The 27,589-nt window shown below is 56.8% G+C and overlaps 1 protein-coding gene across 2 annotated transcripts; it reads right to left on the bottom strand.

Annotated features, from left to right (window-relative positions):
- Positions 1–16,051: 16,051 nt before the first annotated feature.
- CX3CL1 (C-X3-C motif chemokine ligand 1) lies at positions 16,052–27,260 on the bottom strand. Of its 2 annotated transcripts, none has more exons than XM_075995668.1 (3): positions 27,042–27,260; positions 20,930–21,050; positions 16,052–19,147 (listed from the first exon to the last, which is right to left on the bottom strand). In XM_075995668.1, exons 1-3 carry the CDS (start codon positions 27,109–27,111, stop codon positions 18,019–18,021), a joined length of 1,320 nt encoding a protein of 439 aa, XP_075851783.1. In that variant the 5' UTR covers positions 27,112–27,260; the 3' UTR covers positions 16,052–18,018. The 2 variants fall into 2 exon arrangements, with proteins under 2 accessions (XP_075851783.1, XP_075851784.1); XM_075995669.1 differs by lacking the exon at positions 27,042–27,260 and adding an exon at positions 26,018–26,567.
- Between the last annotated feature and the right edge of the window lie 329 nt (positions 27,261–27,589).

Below are 27,589 nucleotides of genomic sequence, written 5' to 3'. Positions count from 1 at the left end.
AGTCCCCTGACCCCACTCTTCCTCCTCCATTGTCTCGTTTCTCATTCGTGCACGACGCCCTGTTTTCGGCCCTGTCGGCTGGGGGGATCTCCCAACGGCACCTGCTCTGAGGCTGGTGAGCTTCCTTCATGCCTGGTGCCTTCGGGGGACAGACCAGGGCTGGACAGCCGAGCAGGGGCCAGCTGGCTCCTCCCTGGATGGTGGGTGAGCTTCCGGCGCTGGGAAGGCCATCAGGGAGGAGACAGCCCGTGCTGTGCGCACGCACACGTGTGTCACTCCACACGTGGTCCACGCCTCACCTGACTCAGAAAGGTCGGGCTGGGGTGACTTTGGTTCCATGTCCTTCCTCAGGCTGGACGCTGACCCCAGAATGCAGAGCCCAGTGGGACTTCAATTACTATGCAATCCCAATATGAATAGACTGGGCATCCACGTTCCCCCAAACGGGGCGCCGCACCCTAGCATGCAGGACAGAAAGGATGTGTAAGCAAGAGACGATGCTGCTCACGGCCAGCAGCGCTGTGTCCCCAAGCCTGCAGAGGACACCTGGCCAGGGTCTGGCCAGAGACAGGTCCTGAGCACACTTTCCATGAGCCCCGTGCGAGGCTTCCCGCCCAGCCGTAGGCCACAGTGCCACTGCATGCCCATCAGTGCCCTGGCCACCAGGGGACATTGCCACTCGTCCCCTTAGGGCTCCCCTGGGGCCGGGTCCACCCATGCTTGCCTCCAGGTGGGCAGCACCGCAGCAGGGCGGCACCTGGACTTTGATTGTGACATGTGGGATCTAGGCCTGGTGTCACCCTGTCTCTGTGTGACCAGGGGCAGCTCAGAGTGACAGCACCCCCGCCTCCATCTGCGACATGGCGCAGGTGCACTGGGAGCTCGCAGGCCCTCTCTGGCCTCAACCTGGTCTCCTTAGAGGGAGGTTCGTGCTGGCCCAGGGAGCCCCGCTGAGACAGCAGATCTCAGGAAGATGGGGTCACCCCTTAATGGGCCTTGCACCAGCATTTCCCTGCTTCTCTTGGGGTTGCATCAGCCACCAGAGCCCCTAACCTTGTCCCCGCCTCAAGCCACAGCCCAGAGGGGTTCTTTGACCCCAGCTGTCCCTGCTCCCTGGGGGACCAGCTTCCATTTGCAGAGCAGGGCAGTGGGCCGGCCGTGCTGCCTGTGCCCATCCTCGGTGTGAGCTTCCCAAAGAAGGGGAGGACACCCAACAGGGGCCCCTTCGGAGGAGGCCAGGCTGGGTGGGGAGGGTCTCTGCGGAGGAAGCTCCACCCTAGAAATAGGGCCTGGCCCCAGGTGCCTGGGAGGACCTGGGCCCTGCAGGGGTTGGGGGAGCTCGTCTCTGCCCATCACCCTCCATGCTCTCTGTGACCTCTGCCAGTGGCTTCTGCTCGCCCCTTTGTGACTTTTCCACCTGCCACAGGGGCCACCGAATGCTTTGCTGTGATGTGTTTAGCAACTCCCTGGATGGTGGAGTGGCCCCGCCCCCACCCCTGGGGAAACTCCTTCAGGGTTTTGAGTCCCCTTTGTTCTGCCACAGACTCAACTTTTCTCCAGAAGGACCGAAATTCCCCTGTTGCTTCTAGGGAACAGGCCACAGCGGCAGCGGCGGCGGGTTCTGGGCTGGGAGGGCTGCTGGCTGGGAAGGCCAGCCGAGAAGCAAACTTGAGTGGCCTGTCTGTGTCCCCAGGGCCTGTGCCAGGCACCATGGGGCAGGCAGAGGCCAGACGCAGCCCCTGCCCTTGGGGGTTCGCAATGGGGTAGGGTGGGGGAGCAAGGCCTGGCCACTCCCAGGGAAGACCTTGGAAGGCTGCCTGGAGGAGGCAGCCAGGGCCAGGCCTTGTACATGGGATTTATACCCAAGGGGGAGGGAGGGCATGTCACATGAGGGCACTGCTTGGGCACGGGGGCGGGGCGGAGGGGGAACGTGCAGAGATAAATAGGTGGCCTGACTGCAAGGCGGCGAGAGGGACCTGGGTGAGGACCTGGGTGAGGACGGCGAGAGGGACCTGGGCTCTGTCTGCTCTGCACATGCCAAGCGTGAGTGCTGGCACACAGGGGACCTTCGGTGACGCTTGACCCCATAAGCACAGGACGGAAGAAAGGGCAGGTGGGACCACCAAGCGGGGCCCGCCGTGCCTCTCGGCCTTATTTGGGAGGCAGTGGAGAACAGGGACATTTTCGAGGTGGTTTCCTTGCCAGGGATTAACCGAATTGATTCCTCCTCGGTTCTCCCAGGCTATGAAATGGATTGCAAGGGACCTTCCAGACAAAATGTCCTGGACTCTGGGCCTGCGAGAAGGTCCTTGGGAGAGCTTTATGATGCTGCGAGGACTCTAGGATCTGGAGGTCCCTCAGGGCAATCGGGAATGCTCCCTGGAGGAGGCGGCATGAGGGGGGAGGGTGCTCTGGCTGGAGGACAGGCAGAGCCATGGCAGGGAAGCAGGCCAGACCCCAAAAAAGCGCAAAAGGGGAATTGGATCTGCGTGGGGGGAAGCGACTGTCCATCTCACCCCCTCTGACTAACGCCTGGCTGTGACCAGACTCCGGCTTGTGCGCCTGCCCCTCCCCCCCAGCGCCTGCCCCTCCCCCCCAGCCCCTCCTCCCCAGCCCCCAAGGGGGGGGGCTGGGGTAAAACCAGCTGGAAGGGATCAACACCCCCACCTGCTTTGGCTAGAAGTGGCTGAACCAGCCAGATTCTGGGTTCTTCTTCCTGAAAGAGAGGGACCCCCTGCCCCCTGCCCCCGCCCCCAAACCCCAAACTGCAGGCTCTACCCAGGCATCTGAGAAGCCTGTCCTGAGGGATGGGATGGAACCAGGGACGCTGTCAGTCACACCCCTGCTTGCTGGGGTGGGAGCTCTTCATCATCTTCAATTGCACTTGACAGTTGTCACCAGGAGAGCAAAGCTGGGCAGAGGTGTCATCCCAGGTCACGCCAGCATCCGCCGAGGCTCCGGGATGGGCAGTGACTTGCCCAGGGTCTCCCAGAGCATCTCAGGAGGACTGAGCACTTTCTCCTGTCATCCCCGTCCGGTGACAGCTGAAGCTGGATCCCACCTGCCCTGCCCATGGGGGCGGGAACTAGGGATCGTGGCCAGCCTGGCTGAGACAGGAGGGTCCCAAATGGCATTCCCAACCTGATCCCAAAATATGGCCACGCCCCCTGTCCCCAGGGTGTGGTGTGCTCACTGATGGCATTCGAGATGTGTTGTCAGTCCATTTGGTTCCTCGGGTCAGAAAACTGAGGGTCTTCCCTGCCCCCAGAATGTTCGTCACCGGCCACATGTGGTCCCTCAACAGGACCTGCTGAGCCGGCTACCTGGCTGTGCCTTGAACCCCCTCCTTCTCCCGCCATGTCTCTGTGGACCATGGCTCAGCACCCACGTCCCGGCTTCCAGGCTCGCCCCATTCTGTCCCCACTCCTCTTTCTACCTCACAAGTCAGAACAAGGCTCTCCCTGCTCAAAATCCTTCAATGCCTCCCGCTGCCCCTCGGGATGAAGGCCAGATTCCTGTCCACTTCTCCTTTCCACTTTTCCTCCAGCCCCACCCCCCGCCACGCCAATTTGTCCCAGCCGTGTGGACCTTCTCTCAGTTCCTTGAAAATGCGTGCTCCCACTGACTCCCAAGCCCTTGTACAGCCTGTCCCCTTGGCTAGAACACTCTCTCCCACTGCCCCATCCCACTCCCTTTCACTCCTACCCTCTTTCAGGGCGCAGCCTGAACATCACTTCCTTCCTCCAATCTCCACCTTCCTCCGTGTCCCCAGAGGTCATTGACTTCCCCCATCGTGGCTGTCTTCCTAGACCGTGAGATCCTTAAAAACAAGGATCTCTTTGTGTTCCAACTTGTCCCTCCAGGACTTAGCACTCAATAGGTGCTCAATAAAATATGTTTATCAAATGCATGAAGAGGAGAGTTGTTGGCTGGTTGGGTGAATGGATGTTGAATGGGTAAATGAGTGAATGAGTGGATGTGTGGATGGATGGATAGAGGGATGGATGTGTAGATGGATGATGCATGATGGATGGATGGATGGTGGAGGGATGATGGATGGGTATAGAGATGGATGGATGGGAGGATGAATGGATGTGTAGGTGGGTGGATGGATGGATGGTGGATGATGGGTGGGTGGATGATGGGTGGGTGGATGGATGGATGGTGGATGATGGGTGGGTGGATGATGGATGGTGGATGATGGGTGGGTGGATGATGGGTGAGTGGATGGATGGATGGTGGATGATGGGTGGGTGGATGATGGGTGGGTGGATGGATGGATGGTTGATGATGGGTGGGTGGATGATGGGTGAGTGGATGGGTGGATGGTGGATGATGGGTGAGTGGATGATGGGTGGGTGGATGGATGGATGGTGGATGATGGGTGGGTGGATGGATGGATGGTGGATGATGGGTGGGTGGATGGATAGATGGAGGGTGGGTAGATGGATGGCAGGAGGATGGATGGATGTGTGGACAAATAGTTGGAAGGATGGGTGAATAGGTTGGTGGACAATGAATGGATGCATGCACAAATGCTTCGATAGATGGTTGGTCACTTACAAATTTCTGAATTACAGTGTTGGCCCAGCTCACATGCGGTGGCTCCTTCACCCTAGAAAAATTGTTTTTAATCTCTAGAGCGTCGTACCAGTCCGTGAGACACACCCGAATCCTTCTGTCACGGATGAAGCAGAGAAATCTAACCAAGGGCACGCCGACTCGTTTTCCACCTAGTTTATAACTTTCTTGTGGGTTGTGGGCATTTTCTGCCAAACCAGAATTGCTGCAGCTGTGGCTCCTATCTCAACCCTTCTTTGTCCCAGAGGGGCCACCCCCACCTCCTGGCTCTTTGCTCTTCCCCACCCATGACTCGTTCCCCTGGCTGACAGCATGAGCCTGTCTCTCCACCCCAGAAAGACCTATCCGTGACCTCAACACCCCACGTGCGGCCCTCCTATTTCTCCTTTCATTCATGACCAGACTTCTCCAGTGTGTGGTCTACACTTCCCGCTGCCATTTCCTCTCCGCCCACTTGTGACTTCGTTAATCCTTAGCAAGGTGGCTTCCGCCCCTGATGCTCCAGAGAAGCCACACTCTCTCTGGGCCTCGCGAGCCCCCATCGCCACGCTCTGATCGCCCACCTCCTCACAGCGGGCAGGGTGGGGCAGTGGTCGGCAGCAGACACGGCTGGGATCATCATCTAGAGCCTGAGTCCCAGAACCTCCTCCACCTGTTCCTGGCTGTGTGACCAAGAACAGCGTTATGAACCTCACTCTCCTCATCTGTAAAATGGGTGTGCGATGATAGACACTGCCTCATGGCGCGGCTGGGAGAATTAGCTGGGATGATGTATGTCAATTCCTGGCCTCCAGCGGGCTCTGTGAATCTCCTCGTCCTCCCTGGAGCCCATTCCCTTCTTGGCACCCAGCCCGCTGGGATTCGGGACCTGGTTCCTTCCCGGGCACCCGTGGGCTCCTCTTCTCAGAACACGGCTGAGCGCTCACCACGGGCAAGGCCGCGGGCTCAGCAGTTACATCTGGTAGTTTACTGTGTCCTCCCAGCAACCTTAGGAGGTAGGAACTGTTATTTTCTACAGATGAGAAAGTTGGGGACCAATCGGAGTGGTTTAAAAAACTGGTCCAAAGGCACTGGGCTAGCAGGTGGCAGAGCGTGCCTGGTCCTCTGTCCCAAACTTTGTTTTCGCCTCAAGCAACCTTCTCCCCCTCCCTGAAGTCATCTAATCCAGACCTGTGACTTCTGGTCGGATACTCCCTAAAGCCTGTCCCCAGCCCGACCAGCGACTGATCAGACACCCTGCGCCCTGCCCCTTCCTCTGGCCTCTGCGTGCCACCTGTCTGCGGCATCTCCGCTCTCCCTGCCCGGCGGTCAGGCCAGCGCCGGCCGGTCTGTCTCCCACGCGGGACCGTGCGCTCCTGGGAGGCGGAAGTCTGTCCCCTCGGGCTCACTCAGCCCCAAGAACAAGCAATGACAGATGGAGTCTCCTCTCAAATCAGCTTCCCATTTTTATGTTCAGTGTCACCCCACCTCCCCATCGGCCCCGCCAGCCTGAAACTTTGCCCTTGACTCATTCTGGGCCTCCACCCCCGTGTCCCATCAGGCAGGGACTCTGCTTGGCCTCCCCGCCTCCTGCTCACTCCCGCCGGCTCAACCCTCATCCTTCAACCCCGGCAGCCTCAACACCTCTGGGCCGAGTTCCTCCCCTCCGGTCTCTCCTGACACCGCCCGGCCTGCACGCCCATATCTGGAGGGTCTCTCACAAGGGCTGCTCTGCCCATGGTGTGCCCTCCTCAAGAACCATCAATGGCTCCCTGCTTTCTTCTGCATCCAGCCTCAGGCCACTCTCAAGCCACACCCTCAGCCTGACCCGCCCTTCTTAGTCAGTGTCCTGTCACTGCTTCCCAGCATTCCGCTCCTTGGAGGGCCAGCGTGTTTCCTCACTGTGTGGCTTGGCTTGCTGCTTCTAGCCTCCCGTCCCCTTCTTGTCCGGGGCATCTCCCCAAAACCCAAAGCCTACCCATCTCTCCCACATGACATGCCTAAAAACAGGCACCCTCAAACTACGGCCCACGGGCCACATGCCGCCCGCCTAGCGCATTTATCCGGCCCTCCGTGTGTTTTTGCCGCCGCTGCCTGTCCTGCTTAGCAGCCGACTGGTCCCGGGCCCACAGTGTGCACTCTCCAACGGTCTGAGGGACAGTGACCTGGCCCCTGTTTAAAAAGTTTGAGGACCCCTGCCATAAAAGGTCCAGCAAGGGCGACCCGTGTAGTTGAGGCCTTAGGGGCAAAGGCTCTGAGACAGGTAACCGGTTTTGAATCTAGCTCTCCCGCCCACAGGTGGTGACACTTTGAGCTTAAAGTCACTTTCCCCCCAGCCCCGGGTTTCTACATGTTCAAAATGAAACTAATAACAGTCACCACCTTAGGTGGCTTTGGTTCGCATCCGCTGCCTCACTGCACGTATCTGGCAAACTGTACGCATTCCCGGCTTTAAATATCATCTGTGTGTCAGCGACTCCCAGTTTCTCTCAGAACTCCAGACTTGTGCAGCCCGCTGCCTACTCAACACGCCCAAGAGGCATGGCCAGCCCCAGCAGCCAGAGACGGCTCCTGATTGTCACCCACCCCCACACCGCCCCGCCCCATCCCCTGCCGGCCCCTGCCTTCCGGTTACTCGGGCCAGAAATCCGGGCGCTATCCTGGGTGCCTCTTCCTGTCGCCCCCCACTTCCCATCTGTCGGGGAGCTCGCGACTGTGCCTCCCAAAGGCGCCCAGAAACCAGCGTCTCCCTGGCTCCCCCCAGCCGCCTCCTGGCGCTCCCCCGCCCCCTACAGTCGGTTCTCTGCACTGCAGCCGCCAGCCCCCCCAGCTCCGTGCCCTGCGCTCCCCCTCCTGTCCCTCCCCTCACTCTGCTCCGGCCACACCGGCCCCCTCCTCTCTGGCCCCAAACCAGCCAGACTCGCTCCCTCCCAAGGACTCCTGCACCGGACTATTCTTCCAGCCTGGAATGTTCTCTCCCCAGATACCTGCATGACTCACGCCTTCGCTGCCTTCAAATCTTTGTTTAGCTGTCACCTTCCAGCGAAGCCTGCCCCACCCCAAACCGCGTCCCACCCGCCTCTGCCTCTGCTCTAGTTTTCTCTTTTTTGCTGTAATACTTTTCGTCCTCTGACACGTTATGCCATTTCCTTATTTATTATGTCCTTGGTTCGTGGCTGTCTCCCGCCCGCACCCCCAACCCCTATCCCCACTGGGATGCAAGCTCCAAGGGAGGGAGGAGCTTGTTTCTTCTGTTCGATGAAGCGTGACCCTTGGGACGGGGTAGCTCTCAATACATATTTGTTGACTTAAGTGAATGAACGGCTGAATGGCCAGCATTGGTCATGAAGCGGAGAACATAAGCCCTTTTCAGTGACACTCACTCTTGTCAATGGACTCGTTTCAATGTCCCCTGATGCCTGGATTTCTGGGCTCCCTCTAATCCCTGTAAATCAAGCCCTTTTGCTGAGTGCTACAGCCTGACTCTTTTTCCAGGGAGCGTTTGTCCCTGTTTCCAAGTTATTTCAAAGGCAGGTCTTTGGTCCCCTGATGACACCGGGACAATTCAAGGCTCACCCCTCAGGGAACAAGGACAGACGTCATTGGGAAGTCAGAAGCCTGCTGCTCCCAGCGTGGCAGCCTGCCCAGGGGGATCTTCCTGCCCATCTGGACCCTCCGTGCTCCGGAGGGACGTTTCTTCAGCACCAGGGTCAGTGCTGAGAGCACAGCATCCTGGGAAGAGCCTCGCACCCTTTCCAAGGAGCCTGGGGGGTCCGGCCTCTTTGAAAGGCCTTGGGGATGTCCCTGCGTCCCTGTCCAACCTCAGCCACTGCAAAGAAGCGGACGGGGAAAGAAAGGGGTCACATGGCATCGGCATTTGGCGATTTGGTGAGTAGCGCAGTCCCACCTGGATCGTGGCTCACCCCCGTGGTGCTGAGGGTCGGGAAGGGGCGTGGACGCTTCTGAGCAGAGCTTGAGCCCCTAGGAAGCCCCTTTCCAGAGAGAAGCCACAGCTCAGCAGCCCTCTGCGCTGTGGCCGTCCACCCAGGCGGCAGGGGCTTCCCCTCACCCGCGTTTGGTCACTGTGGGGTCCCCCTTCCTTTCTGCCCTGCCTGGGCCCCCTACAGCCCTCCCAACTCCTCCGTGATTGGGTGCTCCTTTGTCCCCAGCTGGGTTCACTAAGGATGTGCCCCCTGGGGGCGGGGGGGGGGGCGAGGGAGGGGGAGAATGGGGACAGAGGAGGGCTGGAAGACTGCCAAGGGGGTGACTTCAGGCAAGGTCCCTGGAGGGCAGCTTCTGCACAGTCCCTGAGGGGCTGGGGAGAGACAGTCAGAAGTAAAGTCAACCACAGGGAGTGGGGCTTGGCTGGGGCACCCGCCTCGCTAACCACGACGCCCACGTACCCACCGCCCGGTTGACGGACGTGTCGCCACGTCACTGAGCCCCACGTGCCTCTCCTAATCACCCCCCCATGCTAGAGGAAACGGGACTTGACATCCCTCAGTCCCACTCGTTTCTTCACATTTCACTACTTAACGTGCATATGCCCTTAACACTATATAGCACTGTTTACGCACGTTTGTAAACTTCGTGTTAATACTATAATCTTGCACCTGTACTTCCACATCTGGCCGTGTTGTACTTGAGAGTCATGTGTGTTGGTATTTGCATTTCTTTCTTTACATCATTGTATGCTATCTATTCTATACACTAACTATACCACAATTTACTAAAAAAAAAAAAAGTAAGGTGTCCTTAATCTCTATGCATCTTTGTACCCCATGTGGAAAATGGGCTCCTGTGAGTATGAGCTCATCTGAGAACTGTGGCAGGGATGACAAGAGAAGATTCATTCAAAGGCTCACAGCATGTCACCGGGACAGTGAACCTCAAGAGAGGGAGGCCAGCATGTCATTCATCGATGTCCCTGGCAATAGATGAGTGACTCCCCTCCCTCTCTCTCCTTGCCACTGCTTCTGTGGGTACCCAGTGGTGCTGTGTCCCTGATCCCCTGGAAAGAGGACCATAAACTGCAAAGGGCACAGCATAGGCACCAGGTCTGGAAGTGCCAAAGGACATGCATGGCTCTTGCCCGTCCCCTCTTCAGCCCTTCCAGGACCTGTGTTGGTCACTGGGACACAAAGGGGAACAGGACACACACACGCCTACCCTCACGGGTCTCACTGACACTTGGTGAAGCAAGCAGGTACAGCCGGGGCACGTGTGGGTTATGACGGATGGGCACAGGGGCTATGAGTACCCATGGTGGGGAATCTTCATTAAACAGAGAAGTCAGGGAGGGCTTCCTGGAAGAAGTGACATCTAAGCTGAGACCAAAGGATAAGTAGGAGTTGGCCAGGGGAACAGTGTTATCTCAGGGAGGGAGAAGACTGGCTTGAAGATATAAAAGAATGTATGACCAAAGGTTTTGGGGAAGGGTGAGAAAGGGATTGAGGGCCAGCAACAGGATAATGAGGTTGGAGCCAGCCAACAAATGGAAATCTTCCAGGAAAAGCAAGACTGAGAAAGTCCCTTGCCAGTCCCTGGAGCTGTGTCAAAACACCCTATTCCCATGCCCATAGGCCCAGGGCAGCATGATTTGGCTTCTGGGTTTAGGAAGTGCTTAAGCCAGATCACCGGGCAAATAGCTGGTGCTTGGTAATGCTAATAGTCTCCCTCTGTTTATTCCTTGTCTGCTGGAGCCCCTCTGGGCCATTAACACTCAACTGGGAGCACCAATGTATTTCCGAGAAACTGCAAAACCCTTCTTTCCAACTCCACTCAGCGAGAATTCCAAATAAATCCAGACAGCTGGCCGCGCTGAGGCTGACCTCCATCCCATCTGCAAAGAGACAGAAGTAAGAGAGAAAGAGAGCTAGATTGTGAAATGCATGTTTATTTCAGTTAAGAGGGTGTTTTCAAACTTTTAAACATCATCATGCAGTTTACTGAGAAGTCACGCCTCCTTAGCTCACGCAACGATGTATTTTTTCTTCCCGGATGCTGTATCCGTCAGGATGGGCTAGGTGATGCTGCCATAACAAATCACCCCACACTCTCGGTGGCTCACACCACTAAGATTTGTTTCTTTCTCACACGACACGTCCACAGAGATTAGCTGGAACTCTTTAGTGGCCGAGGCTCTGGCTCATCCTCGCTCTGGAACCCAGCCATTTTCTGGAATGTTGCCAGATGCTATGCCAAAGGTACTAGAAGCTCGATGGATCTCCCACCAGCAGGTAAATGCTTGAACCTCATGTGACACACATTGCTTCCACTCCCAGCTCACTGGCCAGAACTGTCCCCCAGCCACCCCAACGGGGTCAGGAAGAGCTGCCCTCTCACGTGCTAGGAGACAGCAAGCCAGAAATGTCTGGAGAGTGACTAGCCCAGTCTGCAAGGATTGCAAACTAATCAACTTCCCTTTCTGTCCCAAGTTACCTTGCTAGTCAATGATCGCTCAGTTGGGATTCATGAGGTTTGACCTTGCTGAGTGTCTTAATCCATTTTCTGTTGCTATAACTGAATACCACAATACCGCAGATGAGGCCATTTATAAAGAAAAGAAATTTATTTCTTACAGTTCTGGAGGATTGGAAGCCCAATGTGGAGGGGCAGCATCTAGTGAGGGTCTTGTTGCTGGTGAGGTGTCTCTCCACGGTCCCAAGGTGGCACAGGTATCACATGATGAGGGGGCTCACGAGACACAAACTGGCTTTTATAACAGACCCACTCTTGTGATAACTAACTCACCCCCTTGATAGCCCATTAAAATTAATTCATGAATACATTAATCCATTCATAGGGGCAGAACCCTCACGACCCAGTCACCTTCGAAAGGTCCCACTTCCCAACACTGCTGAATTAGGGACCAAGTTTCCAACACATGAACCTTTTTCTTTTTTTTTTTTGAGACAGAGTCTTGCTCTGTCACCCTGGGTAGAGTACAGTGGCATCATCATAGCACACTGCAACCTCAAAGTCCTGGGCTCAGGTGATCCTCTTGCCTCAGCCTCCCAAGTAGCTGGGACTATAGGCGCATGTCACAACATCCAGCTAATTTTTCTATTTTTAGTAGAGACGGGGTCTCGCTCTTGCTCAGGCTGGTCTCGAACTCCTGAGCTCAAACAATCTTCCAGCCTGGGCTTCCCAGAGTGCTAGGATTAGAGGATTAGAGGATTATAGGCATGAGACACTGAGCCCTGCCTCACAACACATGAACTTTTGGGAGACATATTTAAACCATATCACCATGTCCAAAAACAATTTAGAAGAGAAACATTATATCAATTTGAACACCATGTAGTGACTTAGGGAAAATTGTGCAAATTATAAATTATTCTTTTCTTTGTAATGAGACCATAATATTAACATTTCTTTTATTATTATAATTATTATTAGAGACAGGATCTCACTATGTTGCCCAGGCTGGTCTAAAACTCCTGAAGTCTAAAACTCCTGAGCTCAAATTAGCCAGGTGTGGTGGCCCACACCTGTAGTCCCAGCCACTTGGGAGGCTGAGGCAGGAGGATCGCTTGAGCCCAAGAGTCTGAGGTTGCTGTGAGCTAGGCTGATGCCACAGCATTCTAGCCTGGGCAACAGAGCAAGACTCTGTCTCAAAAAAAAAAAAAAATCCAAATAAAATAAATAAAAATAAAACTCCTGAACTCAAGCGATCCTCCTGCCTCAGACTCCAGAGTCACTGGGAAATGCCACCACACCTGGCTAATTTCTCTATCCTACTTTACTGAAAAAGTCAAAAATACTGCATTTCTTTATGGGTAGCCTATAATTCCGTAGTCTTGTTTGGGTACCCAACAACAAAAGCAAATAAAAACAGGATGTTTCAAACCCTTCCTAAACATCTATTGCATAATCACAGGCTCCATGTACTGAGAGCTCACCACGGGAACGTCATTTTTCTAAGTGTTTAGCAAGTATTATCTCATGACATCTTCGCCCATAGGTGAGTTGTTGTTATTCCCATTTTACAAAGGAGAAAACCAAGGGCCAGAGCAGTTAAATCATGTGCCCAAAGTCACACAACATAACAGCCAGAGCCCCGTGTTGTTCTGCTCTTGTATTCTGGGAAAACAAGATGCTCATTGCACATAATTCTGTTCTGTCCTCCGAGGACAGCAGGATCCCTGAAGGTTGCACAGCTCTAGAATTCTTCTGGGATCAGAAGCCCCCTCCCCACCCCAATTTGACAAGATTAAGGAGGTCCTGAAGGGGTTCCAGTCCCTGAACTTTGCTCTCTGTGCAGGCAAGCCAGCCTGGCACTAGATCTTTTCTTAACTCCCTGCGCCTGATTCATCATCTATCCAGGAAAGCACATGACTGAGCAGAAACGGAGGGGGTGCCGGTGGTCTCCTGAGCGCTCATGCACGTGCAGAAGCAGCTGGGCATGCGCACATGCACAAACACACACGGCCATGCACACCTCCCAGACGCCTGTTATTCTGCCCCAAGCTCTGGAAATTCCCAGCCATTCATTTCTGTGTTTTTCTGCCTGGCCTCACCCTGCTGGGGAATGTACAGAGGACATAGAGGGGACTAACATCAAAGGGCAAAGGGTGGCTACTACCCACGGGGCCCTGAGAGCCTGTGGGGGTGGCATGGGGTGGCCTGGTGCAATGCACTCTAAGATTAAATCACTTTTTTTTGAAGGCAGGGTGGGGTGGAGTCAGGGAGGGGCTAGGGGACGAGGGGACATGAGGAGGGGGTGCTGCACCTTGGAAGTGCATGTTTGCAAGTCCCACTCCTGGAGTGGGAGTCTGAATTCAGTAGGTCGGAAGTGGGGCTCAGGCGCCTGAACTTGGAAGAGTGCCTGAGGCTCACACTTTCAGAAACAGCGTTTAAGGTTCCAGAGTTCTGGAGAGAGACCTTGAGTCCCGTCCCAGCTCTACTGCTTACAAGCTGTGTGACCTTGAGCAAGTCACATGTCATTTGAGAGCCTCATCTTCATCGTCAGTAAGATGAGATGGGGATCATTGTACATCATTTTAGCACGCTGTCTGGCACATGGTAAACATTAAATAAATAATGGCTACATGAGTATTATATAACTAATATTATATAATAACTGGCCCCATCCAAACTCTGCAGTAATCGTAGGAATCGCTTCAGCTAAAGGTTAGCTCTGTAACTGAAAGAGCAAATAAAACAACACAAACACTTCTGGATCCCGTGGGAATTGCCCTGGACTGAGCAGGAAAAACAGGGCTGCCTCCCTCCCTTGTCCAGAGCCTGCACAGGAGGTTTCGATTTTACCTAAGAATGGGATGAAAAGACAGGAATCATTTCATTTCAAAGCCTCTGTTGGTGTTTCCTGCTGCCGCTGGGTGGTGCGTGGGGGAGGGGTGGGGGCTGGGAGCTGGGAGGAGGTCTGCAGCTAGCTCCTTCCTTGGGGGTGGGAATGGGCAAATGCAGACAAAACTGGGTTGGGGGCGAAGCAGGAAGAGCTCACTGCAAAAGGGAGAACCGGAATTTGCAGCACTGGGCAAAGATAGCAAACACGGATTCCTGCAGGAGCTGCAAACCCAAATCTCTTTGAGGTTTGGCAGGCGGTGATATGATCAGGGTACCAGAGAAATCCTGTGCGCGTCATGGTCTGTCTTTCCTTGACTCGATTTTGGTGGAGACTTGGGCTCAGAGAAAAATATCCTTAATTATAAGAGAACAAGGGAAGGGCAATGATGAATAGCAACTGACAAGGGCACGGGGTGGGGGAGCTCCCAGAGGTAGAGGGGATGGCAGGACACTGGAGGTCTCACCAGGCCTCCCCCGCCTCAAGGGTCAGCCGCTGCTCAGGCCCTCCCCCACTGTCACCCTGGGGGAGCAAGTGCCAGTGGGACCAGACCTTCTGACTCACCTGAGGGAACACAGGAAAGTGGGTTCATTTGAGCAAATTCCTAATTTTTAAATGTTGCCTCTAATTTTTAAAAATACCATGCAGACATTGAATCTAAGATGCTATTAATAGTAAGATGTTCTGATATTTAATAAACTGCTAATAAAAACCCTGCCAATTACACTGTGACAAGCCATTGACTGCAAAATGAATCCCAATTCCAAACATGTCATAGTGTGAAAAGGGTGCATCTTAAAAATCCATGAAATATTATATATCAGTAGCCTGGCCTTGGCCCGGGGCACTCTTGTGCAGTTTCCAACCTGCACACTTGTCCCTAGCAGCTCTTATGATGACATTCTGGGACACTGGAGGGCTTAGGGGCCACCAGGAGGCTCACATTTGAGCCACACCAATGAATGAGAAGAGAAGATGCAATCCCTCTTTGATGTTTATCTGAACCAGGAATGAGTCTAGGTGTGACAGGGAAGTCGCCCCTCCTCCCATAGATCCGGAAGTGTATACAGTTGAGTGTAGGGAATATGTTATGGAGGGAATGGCCTGGGAAAAAATGGCAAAAATATTTCCTGTCTCTTTAAAACATCCCCTACTCGGCCTGGCACTCTGGGAGGCCGAGGAGGGCGGATTGTTCGAGGTCAGGAGTTCGAAACCAGCCTGAGCAAGAGGGAGACCCCGTCTCTACTATAGAAATAAATTAATTGGCCAACTAATATATATAGAAAAAAAACTAGCCGGGCATGGTGGCGCATGCCTGTAGTCCCAGCTATTCGGGAGGCTGAGGCAGGAGGATCGCTTGAGTCCAGGAGATTGAGGTTGCTGTGAGCTAGGCTGACGCCACAGCACTCACTCTAGCCTGGGCAACAAAGCGAGACTCTGTCTCAAAAAAAACCAAAAACATAAAAAACATCCCCTACTCTTTTTGGGAACTGAGGGCTGGCCTGTGTCTTTTGGTCTTTGTGTTACAGGAAACAGCTCAGCCAGTGGGCCCAGGTGGGCGGAGGTCACAGGCTTTGTCTTTGAGTGAGATGGGATGATTAGGATCATTAACCCAGTAGCCTAGAACTGAGGGCCCTCCCTTTAAAACCTCTGCGTTTCTGCTTATGTTCAGGAATTTGGATTTTGAGATGAGAGTCTACCATTTTTCCTCCTCTGCCGGCAAAGTAATAAACTTCTCTTTCCTTCTCCTCAAGCCACTTGTTCTCATTCTCTGACACGGAGGACAGGGCCGAGCTTTCAGTAGCAAAGGCAGCAGATAGGAAAACGTGCCCCGTTTGTCCCCAGGGGTCACCACTGAGAGTGATACCAGGGCCCTGGGATGGGGGTTCAGTGGGCACGGCTAGGGCTACACAAGGTAGGGGAGGCCTCACACCCACATTTATACAGGCCCAGAGAGGTGAAGGCACCAGCCCAGCATCACACAGCTGGGCAGAACAGAGCCAGGCTAGCACCCCAACCCTCCCCCTCCCATCCCCAATGCCCCTCTGAAGAAATCCCTGCCCCTCCACCCCAGGTGGGCTGGAGCCAGGGCTCTCCAGGGCATCTTGGCCCCTCCCTTTTTTTTTGCCCCCGCCCCCAGGCCCTGGTTGCCGGGCCAGACCCAGAGAAACCAACTTTATTTGATTCACAAGACTTTTAAATTTTATTAGTAAAATACAAAATGGCACGGACATTAGTGATGAGGGTTGGAAAAGTGAAAGGATGAACCTACTCTTTCCAAAGCCTTCCCCAGATCGTCCTGTCCATGTCCTGATTAGAGGAACTCACAACATCCATGGAAGGGGGCCTGCTGGCCCCAGCAGCTTCCTCACAAAGGAAGGGAGCCTGTCGCCAGGTGTCCCATCCCTTGAGGGCTCTCCCAGCCCGGGGGAGCCAGAACAAAGTGCACTCAGACCTGCTACCCCGTCTCCGGGCCACCAGAGTGATCCCACTCGGGCCAGCCGTGCCCAGCGTGGGGCGGGTAGCGGCCACATGGGCCGGGCGTTGCGACTTCCCTCTCTCCGTGCTTCAGAGCTGTGTCTTCTTCCTCGGAGCACCGGTCCGAGAAGGAGTGTGTCACTGGCACCTCGGGTGGAGGGCAAGCGTCGCCCTTGGGGAAAGCTGCCGCCAGGGCCCCCGAGGGGCGAGTCCCGCAGGCCCGGCCGCAACCGGGGGGCGCTGCTCAGCCCAGGCAGCTGCAGCCCATCGGGGCTTGCCTGAGTCTCAGCGGCCAAGAAAGGGAGCCCGACTCTGTGCCCGCACTTCCCCTCTCCTGCAGCCACCCCTCCCCAGGCAGCGTCCCTTTCAGAAATAAACATGAGCTCGTGGAAAACAGCATGGAAATCCCTGGCCCTGCCTGCAGCGGGGACAAGGATCAGGGAAGAAGGTCTCGGAGTGCAGAGAATGGTGATTTCGGGGAGTGAGAGGGGTGGCAGGGGAACCCGGGGCTGTGGGACCACAGGGGACGTGAGGCCCAGAGCCGCACAAGCCCCCGAGCAGCACCGGGAGTGCAGCTGCTCCTGAAGCTCTTCCCCGGCTCCTTGCAGCCCTCTCCTCCCTCACCCGTCCCCCTGTCCCTCTGTCCCTTGGTCCTCCTGGCGGGGCAGAGCTCCAGCTGTCTGAGTGGCTCAGACTAGGAGGGGCCTGCAGAGCCGGTCTGGGCTCCACCCACCCCATGCGGGGACCCACAGGGCAGGACCTGCACTGTCAACCTCGGCCCTTGCAGGCCCTCCCGGGCACAGGGTCCAAAGACCAGTCTGCCCTGTTGGCAGTGACAGTCTAAAGTGCTCTGCCAGTAAAGATGGTGGGCTGCAGCCAGGACCAGGGACACAGTCTTGGGATCAGTTCGTGATGTCAGGGGTACGGGTATTGCCACAAATCTGCCACCCTTCTTTCTTTCACCGATGGGATTAGCTTGGTGGGCAGCGGGGGACCTGGGGGCAGGACCTAGCCTTCGGGCTCAGAGTCAATGTTCCTTCACTACACGGCATGGACCCGGGAGGAAAGCCACCGGTTCTCAAAGCCACCAGATGGCTTTATCTCCCCCTGCCCAATGCCTAGCCGAGGGCAGAGCCGTCCCTGGGAGCGCCACACTAGCTTCATGCAGGAAAAGACACGTCACCAGTTGGGGCGTGGGCTGTGTACAGAGGATGGGGGAGATAGCACCGCAGGTGGCCGGGGTGACTGGCGACTGCAGCAGGACCAAGAGACACGATGGGGTCAGAGGGCGTGGGCCAAAGGGCCTGGCTTGATGCTCATCTGGGATGACACGGTGCCCACAGGGAGGTGTGGGTCGGGGGTCTGGGCATTCAATAAATAATCGTCCACTGGGACAGGGACAGTGTCAAAGGGACCCTCTGACCAGCCAGCAGCAGAGGAGTGTTTTGGATTTGGGCTGAGCTGGGAGGCCACTCGCCCTGTCCCCGCAGGCCGAGAATGGCCAAGGCTGGCCTCCCGGGGTGTGCCCGGGAGCGAGGAGCAGCTCACACCTAGAGGACCACAGCTCCCGCCCCGGTCACCCCAGCTCAGGCCAGGCCCTTGGGCGAGGGGGGTATGAAGACAGGGGACCCCAGTCTGAGTCAAATGGCTGGATGCAGGCAGGGGGCGGCTCACACTGGCACCAGGACGTAGGAGTTGCTGCCACAGCTCCGGGGGACGTAGCGAAGGCTCTCCACCATCTCCCCCGCCACCTTGCGAGGGCAGCCCTGCAGGCTCTGGTAGGCGAACATGGCCACACCCAGGCAGAAGAGCAAGCCAAGGAAGGCCAGCAGCCCCACCGCCTGCCTGCGCGTGGCCGCCTGGGGGTCAGGGGCGGCGGTGATGAGGACGCTCAGCCGCTGCGGGTCCACGGTGGCGTGGACGGGCTCCTCCGCCTTGGGGGCCCAGCTGCCTGAGGCCACTGGCTCCCGGCTGGGGCTCACTTCAGAAGCCACGGGGGCCACAGAAACGTGGGCCATGCTGCCAGGCTCCCAGTCCTGGAAAGCATCCGTGTGAGCTAGAACAGGATCCGTCTCCTCGGGGCCTAGAAAGTTCTCCGGCCGGGGGCTCTGGCCCTCCTCGCCCACAGCTTGGCCTTTGGCCCCGGCGTCCTCCTCCAGGGCTGAGTGGGAGAGGGCGGGGGCCCAGATGGTGGGGGTCCGGGTGGAGGGGACCCGGGTGGAGGGGACCTGGGTGGAGGGGACCTGGGTGGTGGGGGTCTGGGTGGTGGGGGTCTGGGTGGTGGGGGTCTGAGTGGAGGGGGCCTGGGTGGGGGGCGCCTGCGTGGAGGAGGCCTCAGAGGTCTTTTCCTCGGCCCAGAGGCCGGTCCCCGGCGGGGAGGCTGTGGAGCTCTGCCAGGTTGTCGCAGTGGAGACGGCAGCAGGAGTAGAAATGTCGGTGTCCTCAGGCCCTCCGTCCCGAGCCTTTGGAGTCGGGGGGAACCCGGTCGCTGAGGAACCAGACCCTGCCATCGGCAGCTCTGGGGAAGTCCCCAAAGCCCTGCCCTCCTGGGAAGACAGAGTCACCTCCAAACTGTGGCTTTCCCCGGTGGCTTCAGGCTCCGAGGCTGGGGACTCGTGCACTCCCCTGGGGCCCGGAGTGGTCCTGGGCTCGACCGCGCCGATTTGCTTCTCAAATGTGCCGCCGTTTCTAGTGAGAGCAGCGGCCTGGCTAGATGCTTGGTCTAGGTGCTTCATGGCTTCTTGGACCCATTGCTCCTTCGGGTCGGCGCAGAAACGCCTGTGCCGCTTGGTCTCCAAGCTACGAGGGAGGAAGACAGGGACCCGGTGATGCCCAGGTACCCGCAGCCCAGGCCGGGGCGTGCGGGGCAAATGCTGGCCTGGCCGCAAACCTGGCTGTCCCTCCCGCTAGCTGTGAGGCCTCGGGCAACTGAACCTCCTGAGAAAGGGAGATAGCAATGCCTGCCATTGGGAGGTGACCAAGGTCCTAGAAACACCGGGACGGAGGGGGTTCTCAGGAGGGGGGACTTTCCACTGTAAAACCGGGACAGTCCCAGGCAAAAGGGGACAAGTTGATGCCCCTACTTCTGTGTTATTGTAAAAAAGGCAAATTATGTAAAGCACCTGGCTCCAATTAGGAGATCGATCATAGCTGAATATAATAATAATGTTAATGATAATATTGTCACCACTAAGGCAGGGGGCTCTGGGCTGTGAGTCTCCTGCTTGGGAGGGGACTTCACAGGTGTCCTCTGATGCCAGGTGTGTGACAGGTGAGCTCCAAGGTGGGACCCCTGCATTCCGGAAAGGATGCTATATCTCAAAGTCCTGTTCCCTCTCTGCTGTTTCAGGGCTGCAGGCTGCACTCTGGGCCCCTCCCTCGTCCCCTAGCCCACGCTCTCGGCGCAGGGGCTCCTCTGGGGGGCTAGAGCCATATGTCACCCATGGCAGCCCCCGGGACGCTGAGCGCCATCCGAATCTTGAACTTCCTCTGAAGCCGCGTGCGGCTGGCTCACCACCCAGATCATAGCTCAGAGCTGACGGGCCCTCGCTCCACGCCACGGCCTGTGCCTGGCATTTTTCCTGTGTTTAAGCCTCACACCCATCCGGCAAGGTGGCCGCCACGCTCATCCCCATTTCACAGATGAGGAAACCGAGGCTCAGAGAGGTAAAGCCAATGCACCTGGTTCCAGGTGGCGGCCTGTGACTGTGCAGGCCCCCCGGGCATGGCGACCCCTCCACCCTTTTTCCCTTCCCCCAGAGGGCACGTGGGGCAAGCGAGCCTTGGCCCTGAGCGGGGAGGTCGGGCAGGAGCTCGCTCTGTCCCTTGCCCCTCCTAGAAGCTGCACCGTCGGGAGAGGAAGCGCTGAACTTCCTTTAGCTCAGCCTAGAAAGCAAAGGGCCTTTCCTGCTGCCAGGCCCCGTGCCCGGCTAAGGCTGCTTTAGGCCCCAAAAGTCAGTTCTGGAGAAAGGCCTCGGGGCTGGGCACTGGGGCAGTACCCAGGAGAGTCCCCAAGAGGAGCAAGTGACCGAGACGGCCAGACTCCCTAGCAGGCAGGGGGAAGTGGCTCAGCGTAATCACTCCCCGAAGTCTCACGGCCGTTTCCTCCTGTCAAAGGGAAAGGATGGTCTCTGGGGCTGCCGTTGCCAGCAGCCTGCTGTGTCCCTTCATCCTCCTAGCTACCCATTTTACAGACGAGAAAACCGAGGTGCACAGCACAAGCAATGTGGTCAGGGCCCCCCGCCAGTGAGAGGTGAAGCGGGGACTTGCCCCGTCCGCTGGAGGCTGGGACGGGCACTGTGCCACCGCCACGCGGCGCCGCCCAGTCGGCTCTAGCGGGTTCCAGCACTGTGGAAATGTGCTTCCGCCCCCGAGCAGCGATCACACTCAGTGGCTGCTCCAGGCCACAAGCCAGGGCCATTCAGAAAGCCGCCCCACCTTCGCCGTGTGGCACAGAAGTAAGCTCAGGGAGGTGGCCGGCAGCCCAGGCTGGGAGCAGTGGCACGGAGGTGGAGTAGCAGAGCCCCGGGACTGTCCCGAGGGTCTGGCGGGAAGGCGACAGGCCTCGCGGGCGGTACCTACATGATGGCGCGTTTGCCGCAGGACTCGTGGTTCGGGCGGTAGCTGATGAGCAGATTCACGGGCAGCTCCGAGGCCATCTTGTTGCACGTGGTGTTGCATTTCGTCACGCCCAGGTGCTGTCCTGCGGGCACAGAGGCGCCTGGTCAGCAGGGCCGCCCGCGGGCATCTGGCTCCCAGCCCCGCGCCGGCTCGTCCCGGCCACCCCCTGCCGCTGCCCTGCACCCTGGCCCTTGACCCAGCCCCCGCTGCCCCCACACTGCTCTGTGCCGCCGTCTCCCCACCTGTACAATAGGGACAAAAATAGCATCTTCCTCATCGGCTTGTTGTAAGGATGAGAGAAAAGGAATTCTTATTTATAAAGCTCTTTTTGCCTGACACATATGAAATGTTTCTAAAATTAAGTAGCTGCAGCTGATCAGTCGGAGAGAGGGTCTGAGAATGACGGGGACCAAGCCTGAGGTTGCACAGCCAGCATGTGACGGGACAGGCTCTCCCACCAGGCCCGGCTCCTGTCCCCTCCCGGCCTGTGGCCCTGCCCACCCCCCACCCCTGCCTTTACCCCTGTAAGTCACCTGCTGAGCCCCTGCCCCACACCCCGGGTACACCCCGCCCGTTCTTCTTGGGCTGGTTCATGTCCATGGATTTCCACAACCTCTGAGACACACCCAGACCTCTGTGCACCCCCATGTCGTGTGCCCACCCCGTGACACTTGCACACGTGTGCACGCACGTCAACAAACACAATGGCACATAAACGTACCCCGCGCACAAAACCACACAAAGACATACACAGGACTAGGCACATGTAGCAGATCAGACACTTTTTTAAACATGTAAGTGCAACTGCCTTCTAAGAAAGGTGGGGTCTGCCGAGCAGGTAATCTTTTGTTCTACCAGTAAGAGCCAGAACGGGTTCGGGAGCGGTTGCTGGAAGGTACTGAATCATCCTGCTTAAGAGAAGAAGAGGCATTTGGAGTTCCCAGGCAAGAGGAGTAAGGGGGAGGGTTGGGGAGGGGACACGGCCGGGGTGGGCAGGGGCGGTCACCGGCTGGCTACCACGTGGAGCCAGGGAGAAACCCCAGGACAAGACGAGGAGACTAAGCCCAATTATTTGATATAAACAATTGAAGTTGTTTGCATTGCATTTGTCCCTCCCCCCTTCCCCTAAAATCTCCGGCAAAATTTTTTTTCTGCTTGGTGTAAGCTCAGGGAGGATGGGTATGAAAAATAAGGAAGAGCTCGAGTTTCGGGTCTGGGTCAAGGTCACGTCTGGCAAAAGCGAGACCCCAGAGGGGCTTGTGAACATCCAGAGGCCAGGACTTCCAGGAGGAAGTCCTAGAGTCAGGCTGACCTTCTCCCGCCGATCCCGGGACCAAAACACACATTGTTCATGCACAGTGAACAATGCACAGTGTTCATGCACAATTGTTCATGCACAAATGCTTACATGTATGTGGCCGTGCAAACATACTCTGCTGTCTCAGTACAGACGAACACGCACACTTTCTAGAATCTGCTGCCTCCCCTGCCCATGACTCCCACTTAGCCTTGGCCCACCCGCCCGTGGGAGGTTTGGGGCCTGCAGGGCTGGGCTGGGTCCTCGAGTAGCTCCTGGGGTGGGCAGGCCCCTCCCTGAGTCACAGGCTGTCCTTTATCTCTGAGGAACCAGGATATGAAAGTCACTCTGCAGGCTGGTCACCCCCTTCTTCCCCAGGGGGACCTCAGAATGACTCAGCTGCAGCCTGGCCACGCTCTGTTGAGTGGAGCCGGGTGGCAGTCCCCTAAACTGGCCCCGCAGATGTCTTCCTGGGGAAGCCCCAGAAAAAAGGTGCCTCTGGGTGACCTGACATAGCAGGACGAAAAGGAGGCTGCCGGTGGGTGGGAGGGAAGGTCCATTCGGTGGCCCCATACCCAGCATGGGGAAGGCCACTGCCCACCTCCAGGACTTTAGATAGCCACGAAGTCACCCTGTCCCCAAAGGCCACGCCCTCTGCCTCAATGCTCTTGGCCAGGCTCAGTTCTTGGTCCTGCCGGGAAGGTTGTGTAACTAACCTGGTGGGGGCAGGGCACCTGTCCCTTCTCAGAGCTGAAGTTTTCTTTTCTATAAATGGAGATAAAGCCCCATTCAACCAGCCATCTATTATCTGTCATACAAGTGTCAGGAGGGCAGGGACCTTATTTGTCTTGGTGTCACAGTGTTTCTCAGCATCAAGTATAAAGTGGATACTCAATAAATATTCATTGAATAAAATTTTGTCTCAATCTACTTATTACTCTTTAATGCATCTCTCTATCATCTCATTCATCCATCCATCCATCCATCCATCCATCGTTTTGTCAATCTCCTATCCATGCCCCACCCACCCACATTTCTACCTCCCCTACTCACCCCCCATCCACCCATCTACCCACTCACCCACCTCCCACCTGTCCATCTTCCACCCCCTTCATCTCACCCACCCATCCATCCCTCACCAGCCCACCCTTCATCCATCCATCCATCCATCCATCCATCCATCCATCCATCCATCCATTTGTCTACTCCCTCTCGTCAATCTCCTACCCATGTCCCACCCACCCACCCGACAACCTCCCACCCTCGCCAACTCATCCTCTATCCATCCATCTACCTACCACCTGTTCATCCTCCACCCCCTTCATCTCACCCACCCATCCTTCCCTCACCAGCCCACCTTTCATCCATCCATCCATCCATCCACTTCCTGATTCAGCCAACACTTGCTTGAATCGCTTTTGAATGTGTACAAAGCCCTCCTGTCCTTAACCTGGAGCTCTGCCTCCCGCAGTTGCTGGTACTGAGGTTGGGGGGCGCACCTCGACCCTGATAAATGCTGTTGGATCACCATGTTTATTCAGTCAACCAGCAAATGCTGGTCTCTCCCTCTTGCCCTGTGCCGGGTGCTCTGAGGCACAGTGGATGAGCAAGGCCTGCCACTGCCCTCAGAAGGCTCCCGCCTGAGGGGCAGGCAAAACACCCCCACAAAGTATCAGAGCTTTTTTGGTTGAGCACCTACTGTATATCAGACCCTGCGTTTAGCACAGGCACATCTGCGTTTATTAATTCCCAGCATTCCTGCAAAGGGAGTATTGTTAGCCCCTTTTTACAGATGCAGAAGCTGAGAATCAGAGAGGTTAGAAACTTGCCCAAGATCACACAGCGGCTTAGAGGCAGAGCTGGTTTTTCACCCAGCCCCTAAACATCCCACCCAGTAGAAACACTATGTTCCAGAACATACCACTATGTACTGGGGTTTACTTGAGGGAGAGACCACCTCCAACTGCCAGTGATCAGGGGAGGCTTCTTGGAGGAGGTGTCCTGTAGGCTGGACCTCAAGGACTGCTAAGAGGCTTACAGGCAGGAATGTCCTGGATCTCTGGGAGAGGCGACAGAGGGAGGGCTTGAGCCATTGCTCAGCTGTGTGTCCTGGGCGAGTCACTTAGTCTCTGTGAGCCTCAGTTCCCTTACCTGTAAAATGGACGTGACAATACCTGCTTCACAGGGGGGTTGCAAGCATAAACGTTTTTAACGTCTGGAGCATTCCTCCCTTAGAGCAGGGTTTCTCAACAGTGACACTGCTGGCATTTGGGGCCAGATGAGCCGTTTTTGTGGGGGCAGGTCCTGGGCACCATAGGATGTTTAGCAGCATCCTGGTCTCCACCACTAGATGCCAGGAGTACCCCTGATCCAAATGCACTGGGACATTTGTACCAACCACGAATATCTCCAGAAATTGTCAAATGTCCCGTGGGGGTGTGTGTGCAAAATGACCCACGAAGACCACTGCCCCAAAGACATCTGCATGGCTCACTTCCTGGCCTTCCTCAAAGCCGTGCAAATGCCACCTGCTAAACGAGGCTTCCTTAAAGCCACTGTGTAAAATGCCAATGCCTCCCCTCCCTTCTCTTTATTTATTTATTTATTTTTATCACAGTGCTTTTTTTCCTGTCTAACAGACCAAATTGTTTACTGATTAATTTTGTGTATTGTTTGTGTTCTTCAGTCAAATTTCGGCCCCGTGGAGGCTGAGATCTTTGGGGATTTATTCTGCGATGTGGCTGCAGGACCTAGAGCCGTGCTTGTCACATGATAGGTGTCCAACAAATATATTTGTTGAATGAATGCGTGCGGAAGTGCTTGGTGGCATGCAAAACCCCAACCAACAGAGAGAGAGAGGCATTTTTCTTTAGACTCGGCAGAAGCCTAGATCCGACTCCCTGAATGTACCCCCCTGCCTTCCCTGGCCGCCCCCACTGCTAATCAGGGCTGCAGACTATACGAGCTTAAAACAGATTTCTTTTTTTCTCTCTTTCTTGCCGGGACTTGAGTGGGAGTGAATGCGTCAGGGCTTGGGGAGAAAAATCCTCTGCTCTGACTTGTATCTGCAGGTTTGTTATATAAAGCGCAGCAGCCTCCCGCCCGACACAGCCCTACAAACCCACATTTGGGGACTGACGTAGCTGTCCTGCACCAGCCGGGGAAGCCATCACGACGCCCCGAGCCTCTTCTCGGGGAGCCCCTCCGGCTTCCGAATCACCCCCTCGACCTGCAGGGGCTCTCGGGGGGGGCTCTCGGAGCCACAGACTTGAGGACCCCCCAAGGTGGGCCTGGTCGAATGCCCAGTTTTACCAGAAGGAGAAACTGAGGCTCAGAGAGGTTGAAATAGTGCCCAATATCTCCCAGCAAAGTCCATGAGAAGATTGGGGTCCTAAAGCCCCAGGCTGCTAGTCGGAGCACCCAGGACCCCTTTCAATCCTAGCACAGGACCCCGCTCAGCTTAGTAAAAGTGACCCTCCTCCTCCCTCTTCCAAAACGCCCTCATAGGCACTGGAACCTCCTCAGCCCACCCCACCCCACCCCTGCAGGTAATAGCTACCTTTAAAGGTACAACAGCCGGGACCAAAGAAGGCCAGACCACACGGCAAGACTGTCACAAAGCAGCCTCCATCGATTTCCCCGTCTTCCAGTCCTTGCTATCCCCAAACACCTCGGGCCTCGGGGCCCAAGCCCCAAAAGCAGGAAGCCGGCAGCCATTCATCCCCGCTGCCCCCTCCTGTCCCCCCACGCACCTGCTTCCTGCCACACTGGTGAGATTTTCCCATGGAGACAGCTGAGATTAGAAGCTGGGGGCTGCTCCTCATGCTCCCAGATCCTCCGTGTGCCCTAAGGCAAAAGCCCATTTCTCTGGGTGTCACCCTGCCAGATGACTTGGGCACTGCCTGAGAGGGGGCTGACAGGCTCCTGAGAGGAGGCTGACAGCCTCCTGAGAGGAGGCTGCGTGGCCGACAGAGGTGGTGCGTGTGCACCTGCCCTCTCTCCTGCATCTGGTCCCATGAGCCTCACCCTCCCCTGCCCCACTTGCTGGCTGTGCACCCTCAAGCCAGTTTCTAAACCTCTCTGGGCTTCCATCTTACCCAGGTTGGGTGGGATGGATAATACCATAACAGGTCTTGGGCTCCAGTAAGCAAGCGACTGGAGATGAAGGCATTTTCTAAGCTGTGCTTGGAGGAGGGAAACAGCGTGGCAGGGCAGACACAGGCAGAGGGACGGGGGCTACAGACCAGTGCAGCAGCGGAGGTGAGCCCCATCCAAGAGCTGCAATAACCTTGACCTTCACTGGTCCTGGGCCCCCTATTCCTGGGGCCTTGATATCAGGGCAGGAGAAAGTCCTAACTATGGCCTGGCCTGGGGCCAGGGCTGCGGGTTACACATTAACCCTGGGGAGGGAGACCTGGCCCATTGTCAGCCAGGGCTACCCCCCCAGAAGCCTCTGCAGGCTCCCTGCAGCCCTCTCCCTCCTGCCCCCCCACGCCTGGCTCCCTGTGCCTCCCACGCCACCTCTCTCGCTGCCAGGCAGCAGCCACCTTGCTCGCCGGGCCAGGCAGGGACAGTTGCGGAGACTGGAAATCTTCCCAGCTCTGCATCCCGGCGGCCGGGACCCAGCCCCCTCTCACGCATCGCTAGGGAAGGGGCTGCGGCAGACCTTGGCCTCACCCAGGCAGGGGCCGGGGACCCCAGTGTCAGGCCTGAGGGCCAGAGCCGGGGGTGAGGGGCTCGCTACCCTGCTCGTGCCCCAGTCCAGGCCCCACTCACCGGCCAGCAGCACGGTCAGATGGCAGAGGGCAGCCACGCGGAGCAGCCACGAGAGAGGCGTCGGAGCCATGGCTGGGTGGGCGAGGGTCCCGGCGGGGGCCAGGCAGGCAGGCGGCTGGGGCCACGCGACAGCTCAGTGCTGCTGCCGCCTGAGCGCTGTCGCTTTTTATAATGGGGCTCTCTGCCTCCGCCTCCCAGCCCCCGCAGGCGGTGGGAGGAGAGAGGAAGGGAGCCAGTGTGCAGCCACTGGATTCCTCAGGATGTTGCCAAGGAACCGAGCTGGCTCCCGGCTCGGGGAGGGGGCCGTGGCAGGGGGTCTTGGGCGGCTGCTCACCATCCCACTGCTCCTCCTGCCTGGCCCTGCCTGAGAGGCTGAACCAGGCCTGCCTGGGCTCAAAGGGCACCCTCCTCCCCTCTGCACAGCCCCCCTCCCTGCCCAGAGCTGGTACCGCTAGAGGATCTATCTGGCCCTAGCCAGAAGGACAAGGGGCAAATGACAGGGAGCACTGGCCACAGGTAAGCCAGGAAGGCCTCGACGCCCTGCCAGT

This window comes from Microcebus murinus, chromosome 20, assembly GCF_040939455.1.
Source record: "Microcebus murinus isolate Inina chromosome 20, M.murinus_Inina_mat1.0, whole genome shotgun sequence".
Taxonomy (NCBI): Eukaryota; Metazoa; Chordata; class Mammalia; order Primates; family Cheirogaleidae; genus Microcebus; species Microcebus murinus.
This window is presented reverse-complemented; position numbering and strand designations above follow the sequence as displayed.

What these genes read in the sequence shown, in the direction of transcription:
- CX3CL1 (XM_075995668.1), bottom strand. Translation starts at nt 27,111, where the DNA reads ATGGCTCCGACGCCTCTCTCGTGGCTGCTCCGCGTGGCTGCCCTCTGC. An exon ending in TCTGACCGTGCTGCTGGCCG is followed by an intron (nt 21,051 to 27,041) that starts GTGAGTGGGGCC and finishes CTGTGCCCGCAG; the next exon opens with GACAGCACCTGGGCGTGACG. An exon ending in TGCGGCAAACGCGCCATCAT is followed by an intron (nt 19,148 to 20,929) that starts GTAGGTACCGCC and finishes CCTCCCTCGTAG; the next exon opens with CTTGGAGACCAAGCGGCACA.